Source organism: Medicago sativa, chromosome 2 (genome assembly GCF_051527215.1).
Source record: "Medicago sativa cultivar Bolivia chromosome 2, Bolivia_mono, whole genome shotgun sequence".
NCBI lineage: Eukaryota > Viridiplantae > Streptophyta > Magnoliopsida > Fabales > Fabaceae > Medicago > Medicago sativa.
Genome location: NC_140750.1, coordinates 48,785,999 through 48,806,858, shown reverse-complemented (window position 1 = coordinate 48,806,858; position 20,860 = coordinate 48,785,999). Strand labels below are relative to the sequence as shown.

General features: G+C 38.3%; 1 protein-coding gene and 1 pseudogene across 1 annotated transcript; both read left to right on the top strand.

The window, feature by feature from the left end:
• The first annotated feature begins 5,333 nt into the window (after positions 1–5,333).
• On the top strand, positions 5,334–5,909 carry LOC146947108 (toll/interleukin-1 receptor-like protein pseudogene; annotated as a pseudogene).
• Positions 5,910–6,066: 157 nt separating this feature from the next.
• On the top strand, positions 6,067–6,558 carry LOC146947107 (disease resistance protein Roq1-like). Its single transcript, XM_085748379.1, has one exon. The coding sequence runs from the start codon at positions 6,067–6,069 to the stop codon at positions 6,556–6,558; it is 492 nt and encodes a 163-aa protein (XP_085604505.1).
• Positions 6,559–20,860: the final 14,302 nt, after the last annotated feature.

Here is a 20,860-nt window from a genome sequence, read left to right as displayed (position 1 = left end):
GCATCTTGTTGTGGCTCTCCTACGAGTTCTGGCCATTATTTTGGAGAAACGAGTAGTAACTCTCACCTGTTGCCGTGGAGGAACGTGTAACTGAAAATGGTTACGGCGGAGTAGCGTGTAACATAAAATGGTTACGAGGAAGGATCATTGGATCGTGGCGGTTAGCAAACAATCCCATCTTTCTAGCACCAAATGATCTGTCTGGCGAGGACGGATGAGTGACAACGGTGGTAGAAAAGGCTTTCGGTACAACGACGATGAATCCTTGCGACGGAACAGAAGTTGCATGCAGGCACACTAGCACTCTGATGCTCAAGTTAGTAATGGAACTAAGAAAGAGTGTGTAGAAAGTGTTGTGAAAAGCGAATCATACCTTAATGGTGAAGCAAGTTCACCCTTATATAGGCGAGCGTTGACGATAATCGTCTTCGAGTTATATGGTGTGTGATTAGGGACGGTAAGAGGACACGTGTAGGGCGATTCTCCCGTGGGGGCGCTCTCCTTTGTGGCGTGGTGCACTTGAGTTGGCATGTTCCTTCGGGCATGGAGCCTTAAGGCGGTGTAAGTTATGCCACGTGTCAACGTGTGATTGGTCTTTTGACTGGTCCATAACAGAATCCAATTCTTCACCCAAGATCCAAGCACAGAGAGATAAAACATCATTTCATCAGAGATTATATTCAAAAAGGTGCTATAGATATGCAATTCATTGAAACTGATTATCAATGGGCTGATATATTTACAAAACCCTTGTGTGTTGAAAGGTTTAATTTTATTAAAAAAGAACGTGAATTTGAACTTTATCTCAGAATGATGTTTGCCTCTGAGTGATAACACCTAATCTGAAGAAGATTCAAAAACCACTTTCTCAAAACCTCTATGAGTGTCTAAGACAAGTAGCATAACCTGAAACAAATTTAGGAGTGATGTAGAAGTTGGATAATCTAGACTCTGACAATGCACAGAAGTGAAAAAGTCCATTATTGTACCGATCCACCTACGTATTACTTCTCTGAGTAAGTTTCTGACGTGGTGGCATGTGACTGTTGGGTTATAACTTGTAGGAAATGATGATTAAGCTCTACTTACTATATCCTCGTGCCCCCTAATATCATTAATATTTTGTCTTTACAATTTTCGGAAACCACCTGAAGATGAAAAGTTTAGTGATTTATTTATAAATAGTTTTCTTTCTAAAAACTTTTCACTTCATCTTTCAAAATGTTTTCTGATAAACAACCTCGTCTTCAAAGAACTCTTAGTGAAACTGAAGTCCAAAATGATGAACTCTTAGGTATCTGGGAAAGAATTTGCGGTCTCAATGGAAAAACAATAACAGTTCTTGGAGAAGAACTGAAATTAATCAAAATATTCATTATGGAAGAGTGTGATATGAGGATTTTGTTTGCAACGCAAAGATGGATGAAAATCTCTACATCTATGTTTGCAACGTAAAGATGGATAAAATCTCTACAGCTCTAAATGAGGCAAAAAACACAACTTTTTCTGAAAGACGGTTGGGTCTATATAACAAAACAAGTGAAGTATGTGCATGTAGATCAAAGGTTGAAGATAATACCATCCATCATGAGAATTGATATCACCATGACTGATATCAAAGCTAAGCAGACCAACTCTGCTATTCATAAGGGCACTAGATTTCAACTCATCAAAAATGGGAAGAAGATTATTACCTTTATACCTAATGATGGTTGCTTATGCTACTTTAAAGAATCCTTGATTGCTGGATTTGGGTGATTTCCAATACCCGATTCAAGGTGGTGAAGGTCTCTGGCTTCACTCTTCTTGCTAGGATGATGAAGCGGAAGTAAGAGCTGCATTTTCAAACTACTCTAGCAAAAGAGGAAATAGGACTGAGATTGAAGATTTGTGGGCATCCTGATGATGAGTTCAAAGTCTATGATTTAGTTTCAGTATTAAGTTTTTTTGCTTGCTTGTTTTGTTTATTGTTTGCTAGTTTTGTCTTGTTGGTACAAAATAAGTTTAAACAATAACTCTTAAGTTTTTATTCCTTAAAAAGAAAACTCTTAAGTTTTGATGATAACAAGGTATTAAAAGATCAATTGGATATGCTAATATATGCTCAAGTGTGCAGGACAATAGACAAAAATTATACAATGTCTTATTAAAGTATTGAATCTGAAAGAACAAATTTAGAGCAAAGAATTTTCAAGATAAGCTAAGTTGCAAGTCAGAATCTGAAGAAGTCAGACTTTGATGACTACCTAGACTCTGGAAGCAGTCAGACAGTGAAGATCACCCAGAAGCTGGACCTCAGACTCTGGAAGCCAGACTCTGGATAGCTAAAGAACAAAGGAGCAGAAGCATTGGATGTTAAGCTATGATAGTTCTGAAGATCAAGCACAATTGTTCTGGAAGTGTCAGAAGGTCAATGGATGTCACTTTCATTAAAGGACAGAGTGTACGACCACTACCTCCAAAATTCTCATGTGCATTGTACGAAGCTAAAGTTGTAACAGGCCGTTTTTAGCAAGAATTATTTTATTTAATTATTTTATGTGTTTGTGTGTGATTAATTGCTTGTCAATGCATTTAATTTGGGATTAGTGGATTTTTGGCTTAGAAGGGTATTTCAGTCGTTTTGGAGGCTAATGGTATTTTGGTCATTTGGTGAGTAAGCGTAAATTAATGATTTTATTGGGAATGTTATTTTTAGTGTTTTAGTGAGAATAGTTATTTTTACTAAGTTACTAGTGCGTTGAGGTAACTATTTTAGCGAGGTAATGAGTAGTAACTTTTTAGAATATGTTAGTAAGAGTGTTAGGCCCATTGTGATTTGTGAATATTATAAACCTAGCCCATTGGAGAGTAGTATATATACTTAACTCATGAAGGAAAATTAGGGTTAGAAACATTTCAACTCATAACAAAAGTTAGAGAGGCTAGGGAGAGAAAGTGGGAAGATAAAGAGAAGAAGAGAAGAGGAAGAACTTGGAGAAGAGGAAATCTAGAGATTAGGAGCTAGAGGGGGAGAGTGAAGCCATAGCTAGTGGAGTTGAAGCCTTGAGGTAAAGGGGGTAGTTCTACTTCATCTAATAAGCTATAATCTCATTTTCTACTTATGGGTCATAAGTGCTTTTGTATGAATTATGATTTTTGTGACTTTTGATGTTGATTTTCGTGCTCCTAACTTATGTGTAGTTATGGGTATGTTGAATTTTATGGAATTAATGTGTTTATATGTTCAAGTTCACAGTTGATGTTTGAAATAAGTTGTTTTGGCGATTTTCTCTCAATTAAGTGTAAACCATGAATTTGTGAGTGATTGTTGTTCAAACATGTCTAAATTCACTTGATATATGATTATATATGTTTGTATGTTGTTGGAGTTTGAATTGTTGTAGTTGTTTGAGAAGTTTGGATGAAATTGTGAAAATATGAGTTTTTGGTGAAAAATGAGTTTGACGTTGAAATTGTGATGAAATGAGGTTATGAATTCATGTTTGTGAGTGTTTTGATTACCTTTTGATGTATGTTAACTAACAGAAAAGTTTGGGAAAAGGATTTGGGTCAAAAGGGAGCAAAATCGGGGTTTTATGAAAATTTTGAGTGAGTTCCAGAGAGGAACCCAAAATTTGGGTTCCCTTATTCTAGTGAGCACACCTGGCGAGTTGTAGCTTGCCATGGCGAGTTGCCCAGGATAAAACCCATGATTTCGGGGGTCCCAGGCAGTTGTGGCCGTTTCCGCACATCTCTAAATGTTTCTTTTGATGTGTTTGATTGTTGTTTTCACTTAGAAACCTATTGGAACATCAAATGGATTAGATTGAGATGATTTTTATGAATTGAAATGAAACTTAGTTGAAAATGTCAAGAACATAGAATTTTCCAAAACTTGATTTTATCAAATGAAATGATGGGACTATGATTTGTTTTATATAACAATGAGTTTAGAATGTTTATGAAAGGTTTATATGAGCTTTAAACTTAGTATTACTTTGAAAATGAATTTCTTTTGAAAAGTGAGAAATTGAGACGTACTTAGTGAATCTTTGGATTTGAACAGAATCAAGCTATGATTTGATGTATGAACTACTGTGATGATATGTGAAGTATGAACATACTTTGTTGATGTGTTTGAGCATGAATGTCTTGTTTTCGGTGAACTATTTGGAAAAAGATGGTTTTTGTGAAAATAGACGAACTTTATCAAAATGAGTTTTCTTGATTGGATAACTTGCAATTGGTTTTAGAAACATGATGATATGATGAAATAAGAATGAAATGATAATTTTTGGGTGTTTGATATGTTGGTTAACATGATGTGGTTCTATGTCGTCTTTTATGCAAAATGTGGGTTGTGAGACGATTATTTTTTTTCTAGATAAACGTAACAAAGTGACAATAGTTACCTAAAAATCAATGCAAGTAGAGATTTGTGGATGAAAAATATACATTTTTTATTGTTTACTTTTATCCATTTTTTAAGTTGGGTTCTATAACACTAATTATTTATCATTAAAACTTAATGAAAAATTTACAGAAGTGTGTTAAAAATGATGCTATAGTTTCAGCATTCAACTTATTGAAAAATCTACCTATAGGTTATAGCATTCTACCCAATATAAGGAGACATACATTTTTACCCTTTTCTTCTTTTTCTTCTTTAAGACATTCACATTGCTTTAAAGAAATTACATGGAAGAAGGGATGAAATGTTACTTTACAGAAGATAGGAAATGGGAAGGAAGTTTCCCACTAGGTAAAAGTGTAGAACCAAAAAACAGTGAAAAATAGCTGACAAGTGTAACATGGATATCAAGCTGTTTGATTTCTAAATATCATCACCTAATCAGACATTGTTATATTAGTACAATTGGATTGCTAATTAACCATTTAACGTAAAAACCTACAGTAACATTAATTTTTCAAAATGAAAATACTATGATCAGAACTTTTTTATATATGCATTGCTGTCTTTGATTAGTTGTTTGAATGGCATAGCTTGCATTTATTTTAATTTCAGGTTATTTAACACTGATTAATTAGGTAACACAGTGACAAATTACATGCAGTAGAAGAATAAAAGCAGTTCAAAACTAAAACTTGTAAAAAGTCTTGTAGATTTTTTTAAAATAGATCTAGACACACACTCAATAAGCAATTAGCAAGAAGAAAAGGTGGTAGTACAATGATTGGTCCACACGGCTATAGGAAGTGGCCATGAAGTTTCACATACCATTTCTGTCATAAGTTTTCTCACACATATTACAGACTCCACATCACATACCACAAAAACTTACTCAAACTCTATTTTAATCTCTTTTTTCATCTAATTTCTCTCAATTCTCATGACCATGCAATCACCTTCCTCTTCCTCTTCCTCTTCATTTTCCTCTTCATTCACTTACCAAGTGTTCCTCAGTTTCAGAGGAAGTGACACTTGGTACGGTTTTACCGGCAATCTCTACAAGGTTCTTATTGACAAGGGAATCCATACCTTCATTGATGACAATGATCTTCAAAGAGGAGATGAAATCACACCATCACTTCTCAAGGCCATTGAAGAGTCTAGGATTTTTATTCCTGTGTTTTCTATCAACTACGCTTCTTCTACATTTTGTTTGGATGAAATTGTTCACATCATTCATTGCTACAAGACAAAGGGTCGCCTCGTTCTGCCTGTTTTCCTTGGTGTGGAACCTACTATTGTGCGACATCGTAAAGGTAGTTATCGTGAAGCATTGGCTGAGCATGAAAAGAGGTTCCAAATGATAAGAAAAACATTGAGAGGTTGCAGCGATGGAGAGTGGCTCTGAGTCAGGCTGCTAACTTGTCCGGCTGATAGTACTCCTGGCTACCCAACTTTACTTAAATCCTATTTTTCCCTTTTATATTTTATTTCTTTAATTTCAATTTCACAATAATCTCATCTTAAATGGTTAAACGGGAAATACTTTTTTTATATACGTTCTTAAACAAGTATTAGTTATTTATATGTCGAAATAGTTAGAAATGTATAATGTATTATGAGTACATGGATGTGATTGTGATGTTGTTACATACTAACTTATCTTATTGCACATGAATAGATATGAATACAAGTTGATTGGAGAGATAGTCAAATACATCTCCAACAAGATCAGTCGTAAGCCCTTACATGTTGCCAATTACCCTGTTAGATTGCAGTCTCGAGTACAACAAGTGAAATCGCTTCTTGATGAAAGATCTGATGATGGAGTCCTCATGGTAGGACTTTATGGTACTGGAGGCTTAGGTAAATCAACACTTGAAAAAGCAATTTATAATTTCATTGCTGATCAATTTGATGGTTTATGTTTCCTAGAAGATGTAAGAGTGAATTCAACTTCGAATAACTTGAAACATCTCGAAGAGGAACTCCTTTTAAAAACAGTTAGATTGGATATTAAGTTAGGAGGTGTTAGTGAGGTAATTCCAATCATTAAGGAAAGGCTATGTAGAAAGAAGATTCTTTTGATTCTTGACGATGTTGACAAACTGGATCAGCTAGAGGCTTTGGCTGGAGGACTTGATTCTTTTTCAGGTAACTATTGAATATGATGATGACTCTTTGGATGTTCATAACTTATTGATTGTGTGGATGTAAATGTTTGATAATGCAATGGTGGGTTTTTGGTGGGAATATCATATGATGGAGGGGTCATATAATATAATAATGTGATTGTCGCATTGTCGGGTTTTGGAGATTTTATTATTTGTTGATGAGATGTTATGATGTTATTCCGCTACGAGTTTTGAAAAATCAATTATGCATGTTTTGGATTAATTGAATATGTAGCATCTAAACTCTTTGAATAATTGTATTATTTTCGTGATTTATTGCTTTGAGGGTTTAGGGTATTACAACAGTTGTTTCTTCATTAGAAAAGAACAGTTAATTCTTTATCAAGGAAAGGATTCAAAATCATTCCTTCATAGGACATTAACCAAATCAATGATGATTGATCATGCTTCTCAAATGACTCTATTGATGTGATGGCACTCTTCAACATCTCTTTTCAACTTTTATATAAAAGATTGAAGACATGAAGAAACTATAAGACTCTTCAACATTTTACAAGTGTCATTACTCTATTAAAATCATTACACATCAAACACTTAGAATTTCTTATTAACTTTCATATCTTAGAAATTCTTATGTCTAGAGTCTGAACTTTGTATTTTGTGAACACCTATGATTGTATATCAAGTGTTCAACCAAACAATATTCTTTGAAATCTTTGTTTCTTAGAAGTCTCTTGCTTGTGTGCTTGAGTATAGAAAGTCGCTTGCTTGTGTGCTTGACCAATTGTAATCTTGTATGATTATAGTGAAAAATCTCTTGTAAGTGACAAGGGGACTGGACTACTCCAGATTGTGGAAGAACCATGATAAGTTGATTTGTGTCTTTCTCTTCTCTCTCTCTCTCTCTCTCTCTCTCTCTCTCTCTCTCTCTCTCTAACTCTTTATATCAGCTGCACTTAACTCTGAACATTGCTTCAGGTTCTGAACTCTATCAGAAGATGAACTTTGGACTTAGTTGAGAACAAGAAAAAACTAACACAATTCAACCCCCTTCTCGTGTTTTTCTCACCATCATGTCTTTCTATTTTTTAGATTGTAATTTCCCTGATTAATAAAGAATGTTTATCCTTATCAGATTGCATCTTTTTTTTATCATGATTTTACAAGTTTTTCTTTGTTTTGTTAAAAAAGTTTGTTACTTTTTGTTGATGACAAAAGGGGGAGAAAGGATATAGTAATTTTGAACGTTGAGCCTAACATAACCTAATTTATTTTTTGCATTTTATGAATTAAAAAATCAAAAATATGCGCTTAACTGTTAATCTTATCAGACATTGAAAAGGTATCAGAATGGTCTTAATCGGAGCTTGCAAACCTCTGTGTGATCAAACAATCTGATATCTAGTCAATGTTCTTGTATGTTATACCCTAATTTTGGACCTAAAAATACTTGTTCAAAATTTTCTTTCATCTTTGATATATGTCTATTACTTTTGAAGAATTGCCAATTTGCTATTGTTTACACGGACATTTTACTCTGTTTTATCTCTCAATTTGGTTTCAAAAATCTTTCCAATTATGTTTTTGTCTATGTTCTCTTGCCTTTTAAGTCATTTGAATTTGTCTCTGATCAATTGCATAATTCTCTGCATTTTATTTCAATGTTATTTGCAAAAATTCATGAAAAAGGGTATTTTAGGCATTTCCTGTATCCAAACTCATTTTAGTCCTTTAAAAATTGTTTGAGTCTTTTCAATTGGTTTGAATAAGTCTTCATTTCAATTCTATGTCAAAATCCATTTCAAAAATTGCATTTGAAGTCATTTTGAGTCAATTTAGCCCCTAGGGGCATTTTAGTCTTTTTCTGTGTTAAAACACTGTTTAATCCTTAAAAAATTGTCTCTGAGTCTTTCAATTTTGCTTGCATAAACTCTTGTTTTAATTCCATGTCAAAAACCATTTTAAAATTGCATTTGAGTCGTTTTGAGTCGTTTTAGTCCCCAGGGGCATTTTGGTCATTTCACACGAAATTTCGACAGAGAGAGGTTACTTTAAAGTACCTCATTTAAGTAATTGGTTCATTTTAGTCCGTTTTGTCATTTTTTAATCGTTTCACTTTACGTTAATTTTCAATTTACTTTTTTAATCAATTTTAGTTTTAATTGCATTTTAGTCCTCAAAAGTCTTGTTATTTGCATTTTGGTCCTTTGTAGTTTGTTATTTTTGCAGGTCAAAGTTAGTTACAAGTCCAGTCCACATGGCATTGTTTCATTGGTCCATCAATCCCATTCATCACCTATAAATAGATGAGTCATGGTCAAGGTCAATTAACTAATCATTCCACAAAAACTCCACAAAAAAATCCCAAAAGTTCATAATTATTTTCTCTCAATTTTCCCTCTCTTCTAACAACTTTCTCTCTCCTCTAACTAACTTCCACCATAGCCAAAAGCTTCAACAACCTCCATAACCACCACATCTCCACCATAACCACCTTCAACCACCACCTTCAACCTCCAAAACCACCATAACAACCTCCATAACCTCCCAATTACATCACAAACCCTAATTCTCTTATATTTCCTCAATTTGAAAATCAAACACTCAAAATCCTCAAGAACAAGCATGAATATCACTGACATTTTCCAGATCCATTAAAAACACTCATCAACAGAAAATTTCCAGCAACCTTTTCCTTTGATTTCAAAGAATAATCGCATAAACCATTACATTACCACTGTTTATCTTTCATCACTAGCTCGTTTTTTCAGACTCAGCAACAACAACGTTGAAGCAACAAGCCGTTCATTACCATACAAGACCGAACCGGCCAAAACGTAACCGGAATCAAGCAAGAACGAACCGAATCTTCAAGCTTCGAAGTACCGGATTGAAGTAAAGAGAAGGCATCAAAACATCAACCGAAATCGTGAAGAAGGAGGAACCGAACTGAAGCACAACAATTATGCAAGCAGGAGTCTGAATCTCGTCCAAATTTGAAACCGAAGTTGGAGCCGAACCGAAGAAGAAGCAGATCGAGCCATTAGTGAGGTGAATCTGTGAAGAAGAGGTGACAAATTTGTATGTTTTAAATCCTTAGATCTATTAACGTTGGAGCATTCTTTGAAAAAACTAAGTTCGGATTTGAGATAAGGAAGAAAAAGGATGTGTAAATATGTAGTTTGTTTCAAAAACGGAGTAGTTTGGTTGCTCCGGCACGGTGGTGCCACCACCGGCCACCGTGCCGGAAAACTTAAGCTCGCCGGAGAAGAAACATGTGTAGGAGGCGTTGTTTTTTTGTGAAAGAGAGATGGGAGCATACTGTATGTTTTTTAAGTGGTAGAAGAAAAAAGGAACGTTGAAAACACAGCAACATCATCCTTTTATACCCACTCCATTTGGAGCTGCTCCATTAACCCATGGATCTACTCCATTAACCCAAACCCGCTCCAGTAACCCAAACCCAGTAGGCTTGATCAAGCCCAAATGCTTGCTTGCTATGTGCTTTCTGCTTGCTTTTCAAACCCCCCTGTTTCCTGCTTTCCTTGTTGAGAACTGCCATATACACCTCCTGCTATGTTAATTTTGCATGATAAAAATTCCTAAAAATATTTCTATGTGTTCTTGATCATTTTCTTGATATTTTTGTGATGTTATTATGTGTTAAATCTTGATTAAAAAATGTGTGGTATTTTCTTGTTAATTGTTTACTATTTTTGTTAAAAATTTGTGAAGTTTTATATGTTCTTGTGTCTAAAATTCTTTAAAAATTCTAAAAATTTTCATATACATTTCTTGATAGTTTTGTGATATTTTTGTGATGATTTTTGCATATTAAAACTTGGAAATAATAATGTGATGATTTTCTTGCTATTTTGTGATGTTTTGTATTAAAAAATCTGTGAAAATTTGCTTGATTCTAGTTCCAATTTCTTGATAAATATTTGTGACCTATACCATATGATTTTGTGAAGTTTTAGCTACTGTTTGTATGTGTTTCTTGCTGCATGTGAATATGTGTAATTAGTTTCTTGTTTTACAAGTCATGTAAATGTGTGTATGTGAAAATAAAGTGCTAAGTGTACCTAAAAATATGTCATGATCCTTGACTTGAATATGCCCTATAATTCTCACACTCATAATACAATGAAGTCTTTGAAAATTGCTTATGATAGGAGAATTATAGGTCATGTGCTTATTGAGAGGTTATGGTGAATTTTTACTACATTTTGACACTTTATTCTTGTCATTTTTACTATTCTTTGTTTAGTATTTCCTTGCCTATCTTTCTATCATTTTATGCCTTATTCTCACTAACCACTCTACTTCATGTTTCATACATCATGAGCATTTCATCTTCCATCTCACATTCTCATCCCTTTTATTTCTTGCACTTTAAAGTTCATGCAAAAATTAGAATGTAAAAACTTAGGAATTTTTGTACTTTACTTTATGCAATTCTTGCAAGACCATAGAATGTATCTAGGCCAATGATGTAAAGGACAATGGACTCTAATGATGTACACCGACACAAGCACCGACACATGCACACACATCACATAGATATTTTAGATGTATGGCTAGGATATGCATGTTTAGATGTATGTTTAGGATTGAACGCTTTAGATGTATGTCTAGGAACTTTGAAACTTAGAAAAAAACTCTCTTTTCCAAAAAACATGAACAACATAACTCAAGTGATTTTCTTAATAAACCTTGGGGTCCAAAACCCCATTGATTTTCCCTTTTATTTTCTTAATCAAGTTTCAATGAAAATTAATCATACTTGACCTTTTTTCAAAATAACTAATCAAACCTCACTTTTTCTTAAAATCTCATGCCTTTAAGGCCTCTCAATCTCCATTCTTCAAAATTCCAATTTTCAAACTTAAAATCAACCAACAAAAACAAAAACATTTTTGGAAGAGAACTACGGTGCATTTGATCCCTTAAAAGGGTACGTAGGCAAGGACAATATTCCTTCAATTCAAATAAAATAAAAATTCAAACATCTTCTTATCCCTCCAATTCTTCACTTAGAAAACTCTTAGGTGTAAATATCATTTTCAAATAGCATTTAAAAATAAAGCGCGCGCGTAGAAAACAAAGACGGTTCCTATAGGATACTATAGTCGTTATGGGTGCCTAACACCTTCCCGTAGCGAAAACAACTCCCGGACCTCGATTCTCAAGGGTTTTGCTTACTTTTTCCCTTCCCAAGAAAAAATAAGATATCACCGGTTAAAAAGGTTCAAACGTAATCAATGTTTGACACCCGAAAACCAAGATAAAACAGCTGGCGACTTCGCTGGGGAGATTCGAGAGTTACGCCTAGTCTTTATTTCCACGCTTGCACTTTTGCTTTTACTTGCTTCTTTTTGCTTTCTTATGTGAATAAATGTTTAAATTCTTGCAAACGTGTGGGGTGAGAATATCAAAAGTCCTACACCCGGGCTGAGTGAACTTAGGATTTAGGGGGGATATAATCGACAAATCATTCCGGGGGTTGCCTCGTGTTTTGGATTATGCGATCAATCCCACATAGCTGAGGCATTTTGGGGGTGATGTTGTCGGCGCGTGTTGTCGCGTTTAGGCACTTTACTTCTAATTGTTCTATGATGCTATGAACCATAGATAACCAAACCCATCCATGGCCATTTTCTAGGATGTAGTGCGGAGACTAAACCGAGTGTTGTCTCGAGTCTTAGTTGTCACGCGATACTACACTCAAGTTAGACCTTCTTACGGATAATCATGGAGCGAGTGTTTGTCTCATGACACCGTGATATACGTCGGAGAGGTTGCAACTTGGGAACCTTTTTAGAACCCGGTTACTATTTCCTAAAGCCCTAGTTTCACCGGACACCGTGTCCACCCATGACTCCTTGACTTTGAACTTCAACCCACCATGTTTTCTCCGAACTTGAACATAATCATGCATACATGCATACATGCATAAACCTTTTTTCCATGCATTGTTATCGAAGGGCTTAGACAAATTGAATTTGTAAACATTGTAGGAATGGGGAAGACTAAGTCCTACAAGTTCAAGGAAGTGGATTTGGCTAGTTTGAGAGATTTGGCACGCAAGATCGAGGATCCGACTGGTTTTCGACATCGTTACGGGGCTTTACTTACTCTTCTCCAGACTAATGTGGATGAGAAGCTTGTGCACACTCAAGTGCAATTCTATGATCGGGACTATCGGTGCTTCACTTTTCCCGACTTTCAGTTGGTGCCTACTCTAGAGGCTTATTCTTGCTTGATGGGTCTATCTATTGCTAAGGGGGTACCCTTCGTGGGACTTGAGAATCCTCCTACTCCATTGGTTATTGCTAAAGATCTCTATCTCAAGACCACCGATGTCTCCAAGAATCTTGTCACTAAGGCTCACATCCGAAGGTTCACTTCAAAGTATCTACTTGAGAAAGCCAATCTCAAGACCACTTGTCAGGGCACTCTTGAAGCTATTCTTGCACTTCTCATCTATGGGCTTATTCTCTTTCCAAATCTTGATGACTTCGTGGACATGAATGCTATTATGATATTCCACTCCAAGAATCCGGTTCCTACTTTGCTAGCTGACGCATACCATGCTATTCACGATCGATCCGGCAAGGGTCGTGGATACATTCTTTGTTGTGTACCTCTTCTCTATAGGTGGTTTATTTCGCACCTTCCAAAGTCTTTCCATGATAATCCAGAGAATTGGTCTATTTCACAGAGGATCATGGCTCTCACTCCTAATGAAGTGGTTTGGCTCACTCCAGCTTCTAGAGTCAAGGAAATTATCTTTGGTGGTGGGAAGTTCCTTAATGTACCTCTTCTTGGTACCCAGGGTGGAATCAACTATAACCCGGAGCTCGCCTCGCGACAATTTGGTTTCCCGATGAAAGAAAAGCCCATCGATCTTGCTACAGCTCCTTACTTCTTCAATTATTCTAATGCTCCCACAGGAATAAGAGAGGATTTCATAGATGCTTGGTCCAAGCTTCGGAAGAAAGAGGTGAAACATATGGGTGTAAGGTCCGGTGTTGCTCATAAGGCCTATACACAGTGGGTGATAAACCAAGCTGAGAAGATTGGCATGCCTTACCCTTCCATGAGATATGTGTCGGCATCTATTCCAACCATGCCTTTGCCTCTATTACCACCTACTCAGGAGATGTATCAGGAGCACCTAGCTATGGAGAGCCGAGAGAAGCATCAGTGGAGGGCTAGATACTATGAGGCTGAGAACTTGATTATGACTTTGGATGGAAAGGATGAACAGCAGACTCATGAGGTGATAACACTGAAGAAAGAGTTGGCTAAAGCTAGGAAGGAAATTGAAGAAAAGGATAGGTTGCTTATGAGGGATTCCAAGAGGGCTAGGGGTGCCCGTGACTTCTATGCACGATACTGCAGCTATGTGTCTGGGTCTGAGTCCGAGGATGATGCTCCCACTTCCTATGCTTGAGGATTTCTGTTTCCTGTTGTTATTTCCAGTTGTTTATGTTGTTTTACATTTCAAAGTCTATCCCTTGGCTTAGTATTTCAAAGGGAGTTATCTTGAAAGACTCTGTGATGCTTGTTTGTTTTGTCTGGTTTTGATGCTTCCGTTGTTTAGTAATGTTTACAAGTTTCTAATTTGTCTAAAACCCTTCGATAACACAAAAAAGAGTCTTTTTGCATATGCATTAACACATCTCATGCATCATATGCATTCATTGGTCACAAAAGACTTCTCTCGTGCTCATTGCCTCCTGGTTTTTCCACCGCAGTCTGAAAAGTGGCTCGTGCTCGCAAGGTTTACCAACCAGATAGAGTTCATCAAACAAGATTTTACAAGAGAAGAATCATGGCTAACTTTGAAGAAGAAAATGCTCAGCTCCGTGCCGAATTGGCTACTATGAAAGAAGACTTGGCTAAGGCTCAGGACGCTATGTCTACCATGATGGCTGCACAAGAACAACCAGCCACATCTGTTCCAGCTTCTACTGAAGTGATTCCATCTATCCCACTCTCTACCGTGATGTCTGATGCTCGGTTTGTTATGCCAAATGGACATCCTTATGGACTCCCAGCTTTCTATGCTCCTAATACTGCGGCTGGTATTTCTGGTATTGGCAATCAAGGACAGATTCTTGTGACAACTTTTGCTACTACACCCACTTCTATGCCTCAAGTGACTACTGTTGTTACCGACCCTGTCGTACACATTGTGCAACAAGTGATTGATGTTGACACTCCGCGTGGACAAGACCCGATAATGGAAGCTATGAGGAGACAGTTGAGAGAATAGGTCGGAGAACTCCGTGAGGTCAAAGCTAGCCGTGGGAACGGTGTCTCTGCTAAGGCTCGTGATCTATGCCTGGTGTCCCGATTTGAGGTTCCTAAGAAGTTCAAAGTGCCAGATTTTGACAAATACAATGGAACTTCTTGTCCGCATAGCCATGTCATTCGGTACGTCCGATAGATGGCCAACTACGCAGATAATGATGCTCTGATGATCCACTGCTTCCAGGATAGCTTGATGGAAGATGCGGCAGACTGGTACACTAGTTTGAGCAAAGACAATATCCATACTTTTGAGGAACTTGCTGCTGCTTTTGAAAATCACTATGAGTTTAATACCCGCTTGAAGCCAAATAGAGATTCTTTTAAGTCTTTGTCCCAGAAATCAGATGAAACCTTCCGTGAATACGCCCAGAGATGGAGAGGGGCAGCTGCCCGTGTTTCTCCTCGGCTTGATGAGGAAGAATTAACACAGACATTCCTGAAGACTTTGAAGAAGGAATATGTTGAAAGAATGATAGTCTCTGCTCCAAATAATTTCTCCGACATGGTTACTATGGGAACTCGTCTAGAGGAGGCTGTCAGAGAGGGTATCATTGTTCTTGAAAAGGGTGAGTCTTCAGCTAGCGCACCTAAGAAGTATGGTAATGGCCACCATAAGAGGAAAGAATCTGAAGTGGGGATGGTATCTGGTAACCAGTCCACAGCTGCTACTCAATTACCTCTACCCTACCAATACATGCAGTACTCTCAACATCCCTTCTTCTCGCCATTCTACCAGCAATATCCTCTGCCACCGGGTCAACCACCAGTGCCCGTTAATGCCATTGCTCAACAAGTACAACAACAGCCTCCTGCTCAACAGTAGCAGCAACAACAACAAGGTCCTCGGCCCAAGACTTATTTTCCACCAATACCAATGTGGTATGCTGATCTGCTCCCAACTCTACTTGCTAAGGGTCACTGTGTCACCAGACCAGGCAAGCCTCCACCTACGCCATTGCCTCCCAGGTTCCGACAGGATCTCCCATGTGAATCCCATGTGAATTCTTACAGGATCTCCCATCAGAATGTCTTCAAAATCCTATGGGTTGTTGTGTGGTACAAGATGATATACAAAGCCTGATGGATGACAAGCACTTGATTGCCAGTGATGTATGTGTGATTGTGCCAGTGTTTCATGATTCTCCGGCTGAAGGGGTATCTCAGACAAGGAATGTTGAACCTTTGGTGATCAGGTTACCTGGTCCGGTATCGTATGCCTCTACAAAAGAAATCCCTTACAAGTACGATGCAACCATGATTGAGAATAGAGTGGAAGTGCCTCTGGTATCCCCAGCTACGGTTGATAACGTCGCCGGTGAAATTACAGCTCTGAGAAGCGGAAAAGTCCGTCCACCCTTGTTCCAAAGGAAGGTGGTTACACCTGTTGCTACAATAACTCCATCAGTTGCTCCTCCTATTGGCAAGAACACCGGCCCAATAGTACAATCTATTGAAGAGTCTAATCTGGACGAAATTCTGAGGCTTATCAAAAAGAGCGATTATAAGATTGTTGACCAGCTGCTGCAAACTCCGTCAAAGATATCCATCTTGTCTCTGCTCTTGAGCTCAGAAGCTCACAGGAAAGTGTTAATGAAAGTGCTGGAACAAGCCTATGTTGATCATGAAGTCTCCGTGGATCAGTTCAATGGAATAGTGGGTAACATTACTGCTTGCAATAACTTGGGGTTTGGTGATGATGAACTCCCCGAAGCAGGGAAATACCACAACTTGGCTCTGCATATCTCAGTACACTGCAAGTCTGACATGATATCCAATGTGCTGGTGGACACTGGGTCATCCTTAAATGTAATTCCTGAGTCTACACTGAGATAATTGAGTCATCATGGGATTTCTCTAAGGGGAAGCAGCTATTTGGTTAAGGCTTTCGACGGATCTCGCAAAGATGTTCTTGGGGAAGTAGACTTGCCAATTACCATTGGTCCCGAGACATTTCAGATTACTTTCCAGGTCATGGACATCAATGCTTCTTACAGTTGTCTCCTTGGAAGACCGTGGATTCACGACGCTGGGGCAGTCACTTCTACTCTGCACCAGAAGCTCAAGTTTGTGAGGAATGGTAAGCTTGTCACTGTACATGGTGAAGAAGCATATCTGGTTAGCCAAGTGTCATCTTTCTCTTGTGTTGAAGCAGGGTCCGCTGAAGGGACGTCATTTCAAGGCTTGACTGTTGAGGGTGCAGAACCCCGGAAAGCTAGTGCTAGCATGGCTTCATTGAAAGACGCCCAGAAAGCTGTTCAAGAAGGGCAAGCTGCTGGCTGGGGCAAAGTGATACAGATTTTGGAAAACAAGCGCAAAGAGGGCCTTGGATTCTCCCCAACCTCAGGCGTTTCAACAGGAACTTTCTACAGTGCTGGGTTTATCAATGCTATTGCTGAAGATGATGCTGAAAGTAGTTATGTGCCTACATTTGTTGTACCAGGAGGCACTGTGAGAAATTGGGAGGCCATTGATGTCCCTTTAGTCATGCATGCTTCCATGTAATGTGTCGTATTGCTCATGTTTTTCTTTGTTTTCAAAATAACAATCCTTTCGCCCTGCTCAAGGCGAAAGTGATATCATTGTAAGGGCGTGTTTGTTTTGGCATTGCCGTTATCAATAAAAAGTTGTCGTCTTTTTCACGACTCTTTGTTTTTATACTTTTTAGTGCCTTTTCCTTGGAAATAATGGTAATGCTAGAAAAAACCAAAACATCTGTATTTTCTTATTAATTTCAAAAATCTGCATGAAAAACTTTTTCTAAAAATCATCCCAATCATATTATGCAGATTGAACCACAATAAACCCGTTGAACACAGTGACCCTATGGTTCCTCCAAATTTTGAATTCCCTGTATATGAAGCTGAAGATGAGGAGGAGGATGAAGAGATACCGTATGAGATCACTCGACTGCTTGAGCAAGAAAGAAGAGCCATTCAGCCTCACCAGGAAGAAATCGAGCTTATCAACCTGGGTACTGAAGAGAACAAGCGAGAGATTAAGATCGGTGCTGCACTTGAGCCAGAGGTGAAGAAGAGGATTACTCAGCTTCTCCATGATTATCCAGATGTCTTTGCATGGTCCTATGAAGATATGCCGGGTCTAGATCCCAAGATCGTGGAACATCGGATACCGACAAGACCTGAATGCCCTCCTGTCAAACAGAAATTGAGAAGGTCTCGCCCAGACATGGCTCTTAAGATCAAGGCTGAGGTGCAAAAACAAATTGATGCGGGTTTCCTCATGACAGCTGAATATCCTGAGTGGATTGCCAATATTGTACCAATACCAAGGAAAGATAGGAAAGTTCGAATGTGTGTTTATTACAGAGATTTGAATAAAGCCAGTCCGAAAGATAACTTCTCATTGCCTCATATTGATGTGCTTGTTGACAGTACTGCTCAGTCTAAAGTGTTCTCTTTTATGGATGGTTTCTCTGGCTATAATCAGATACGAATGTCACCTGAAGATAGAGAAAAGAAGTCCTTCATCACTCCATGGGGAACGTTCTGTTATAAAGTGATGCCGTTCGGCTTGATAAACGCTGGTGCAACCTATCAAAGAGGTATGACTACTCTGTTTCATGATATGATTCACAAAGAAATTGAAGTATATGTTGATGACATGATTGTGAAGTCAAGTGATGAAGAGCAGCATGTTGTGTATTTGAAAAAGATGTTCGAAAGGTTAAGAAAGTACAAGCTGCGGTTGAATCCTAACAAGTGCACATTTGGTGTAAGATCTGGAAAGTTGCTAGGCTTCATTGTCAGTCAAAGAGGCATTGAAGTTGATCCTGACAAAGTCCGAGCCATCAGAGAGATGCCGGCCCCTCAAACTGAAAAACAAGTCAGAGGTTTCCTCGGACGTCTGAATTACATTTCAAGATTTATATCTCACATGACCACTACCTGTGGACCAATTTTCAAATTACTCAGAAAGAATCAGCCTGTTGTATGGAATGATGAATGCCAGGAAGCTTTTGATAGCATTAAAGAATACTTGTTGGAACCACCTATCCTCGTCCCACCAGTGGAAGGAAGGCCCTTGATTATGTATCTGTCAGTGTTAGATGATTCCGTGGGCTGTGTCCTCGGTCAACAAGACGAGACTGGAAAGAAAGAACATGTTATCTACTATCTGAGCAAGAAATTCACCGACTGTGAGACTCGGTATACAATGCTTGAAAAGACTTGATGTGCTTTAGCCTGGGCTGCCAAACGCCTGCGTCATTATATGGTGAATCATACAACTTGGTTGATATCCCGAATGGGTCCAATCAAGTACATCTTTGAAAAGCCTGCTGTTACTGGAAAGATTGCACGTTGGCAAATGTTGTTGTCTGAATATGATATTGTGTACAAAGCTCAAAAAGCAATCAAAGGAAGTATCCTTGCTGAGCATCTTGCTTGTCAACCTCTTGATGATTACCAGCCGATTAAGTTTGATTTCCCTGATGAAGAGATTATGTATTTGAAAGCAAAACACTGTGAAGAGCCGCTGATCAGTGAAGGGCCAGATCCCAATGGCAAATGGGGATTGGTGTTTGATGGTGCTGTCAATGCTTATGGTAAAGGGATTGGGGCCATTATTGTAACTCCGCAGGGGCACCACATTCCTTTCACGGCTCGAATAACTTTCGAATGCACGAACAACATAGCTGAATATGAAGCATGCATCTTGGGCATTGAAGAAGCCATTGATCTGAGAATTAAGCACCTTGACATCTATGGAGATTCTGCACTTGTTATTAATCAGATAAAGGGTGAATGGGAGACTCATCATGAGAAGCTGATCCCTTACCGTGACTATGCAAGACGCCTGTTGACATACTTTACCAAGGTTGAGCTGCACCATATCCCTCGGGATGAAAATCAGATGGCTGACGCTCTTGCTACTTTGTCTTCTATGTTTCGTGTCAATCACTGGAATGATGTGCCCGTAATCAAAGTGCAGCGTCTTGATAGACCCGCTCATGTGTTTACTATTGAAAATATGCCAGATCAAGCTGATAAAGATGTGAATGATAAAAGGCCTTGGTATTACAACATCAAACAATTCCTGCAGAATCGTGAATATCCACCTGGTGCTTCCAACAGGGATAAAAAGACCTTGAGAAGATGGGCTAGCAAATTCCTTCTGGACGGAGAAATCCTATACAAGAGGAACTATGACATGGTCTTATTGAGGTGTGTTGATAAACAAGAAGCTGAGAAATTGATGCATGATGTACATGATGGTACTTTTGGGACCCATGCTTCGGGCCACACCATGTCAAGGAAACTGTTAAGAGTCGGCTATTACTGGATAACTATGGAGCGTGACTGCCACAAACATGCCAAGAGATGCCACAAGTGTCAAATCTATGCTGACAAGATTCATGTGCCTCCACATGCCCTCAATGTTATATCTTCCCCATGGCCTTTCTCTATGTGGGGCATTGACATGATTGGAAGAATTGAACCAAAAGCTTCCAACGGACATCGTTTCATTCTAGTGGCAATTGACTATTTCACCAAGTGGGTTGAAGATGCTTCCTATGCCAATGTGACCAAGCAAGTGGTAGTAAAGTTTATCAAGAATAACATCATCTGTCGATATGGTGTTCCCAACAAGATCATCACTGACAATGGTTCCAATCTGAACAATAGCATGATGCAAGTTTTATGTGAAGAATTCAAGATTGAACATCACAACTCTTCTCCTTATAGACCTCAGATGAATGGTGCAGTTGAGGCCGCTAACAAGAACATCAAGAAGATTGTTCAGAAGATGGTCACTACTTACAAAGACTGGCATGAGATGCTACCGTTTGCCTTGCATGGTTACCGTACTACAGTGCGCAGTTCAACCGGGGCAACTCCTTTCTCTTTGGTGTATGGTATGGAAGCAGTTCTCCCTCTGGAAGTGGAGATTCCATCTCTTCGAGTGATCATGGAAGCAAAACTAACTGAGGCTGAATGGTGTCAAAGTCGGTATGATCAATTGAATTTGATTGAAGAGAAATGTATGGATG

What these genes read in the sequence shown, in the direction of transcription:
- LOC146947107 (XM_085748379.1), top strand. Translation starts at nt 6,067, where the DNA reads ATGAATAGATATGAATACAAGTTGATTGGAGAGATAGTCAAATACATC.